The sequence below is a fragment of the Plasmopara halstedii genome (genome assembly GCF_900000015.1).
Source record: "Plasmopara halstedii genome assembly, contig: Scaffold_2914, whole genome shotgun sequence".
NCBI classification, from domain to species: Eukaryota; Oomycota; class Peronosporomycetes; order Peronosporales; family Peronosporaceae; genus Plasmopara; species Plasmopara halstedii.
In genome coordinates, this window is record NW_020189819.1 from 1 (window position 1) to 561 (window position 561).

Here is a 561-nt window from a genome sequence, read left to right on the forward strand (position 1 = left end):
TGTGTAGCAAGCATTTAATTTACGCGTTGGTTTTATCAAAACCGGCAGTCAAGCAACACCGTAAGCAGCATCTGTTTTGCAATATAACAACATTTCAATAATTTTTTTCACATTCTGTAGCGATTTTGTCCTAAATATTTGGTATGATTGACAATTTAAACTTCATTTTTTGCCTTGTTTTTGAGCCTTATTTAATTTTTCCCCACTTATATCTGACTATCAGCGTGCCAGACTGAAGATCTCTTAGCGTCACAGTCGAGTACCCAAGCGTCAGCGACGAACTGCATAGAAACGAGCACCAATCATCTCCTAGGACTGTCACGGCTAAGAATGAAACATTGTCAAAACCATAATACTCATTTCGTTAAAAATCAGCGTTATCATCAGCGAAAGTTGTCAGCTTCGCTTCCAATATTCCCAACAACGCATCAAAACATCAAACATCATCCTCTCTAGTCGCTGACGATATGCGCGGAATCAGCAAACATGATGAAGAATCCCAGAGCTTAAGCACTTCAACTTCCCACCAAATATGCCATTTGGATGATAAGGCACAAACTG

At 39.4% G+C, this 561-nt stretch overlaps 1 protein-coding gene across 1 annotated transcript; it reads right to left on the bottom strand.

Annotated features, from left to right (window-relative positions):
• Positions 1-187: 187 nt before the first annotated feature.
• On the bottom strand, positions 188-447 carry PHALS_05722 (uncharacterized protein; the record flags this gene model as incomplete). Its single annotated transcript, XM_024719311.1, has 2 exons — positions 188-355; positions 436-447. 2 exons carry the CDS (start codon positions 445-447, stop codon positions 188-190), a joined length of 180 nt encoding a protein of 59 aa, XP_024584623.1.
• Between the last annotated feature and the right edge of the window lie 114 nt (positions 448-561).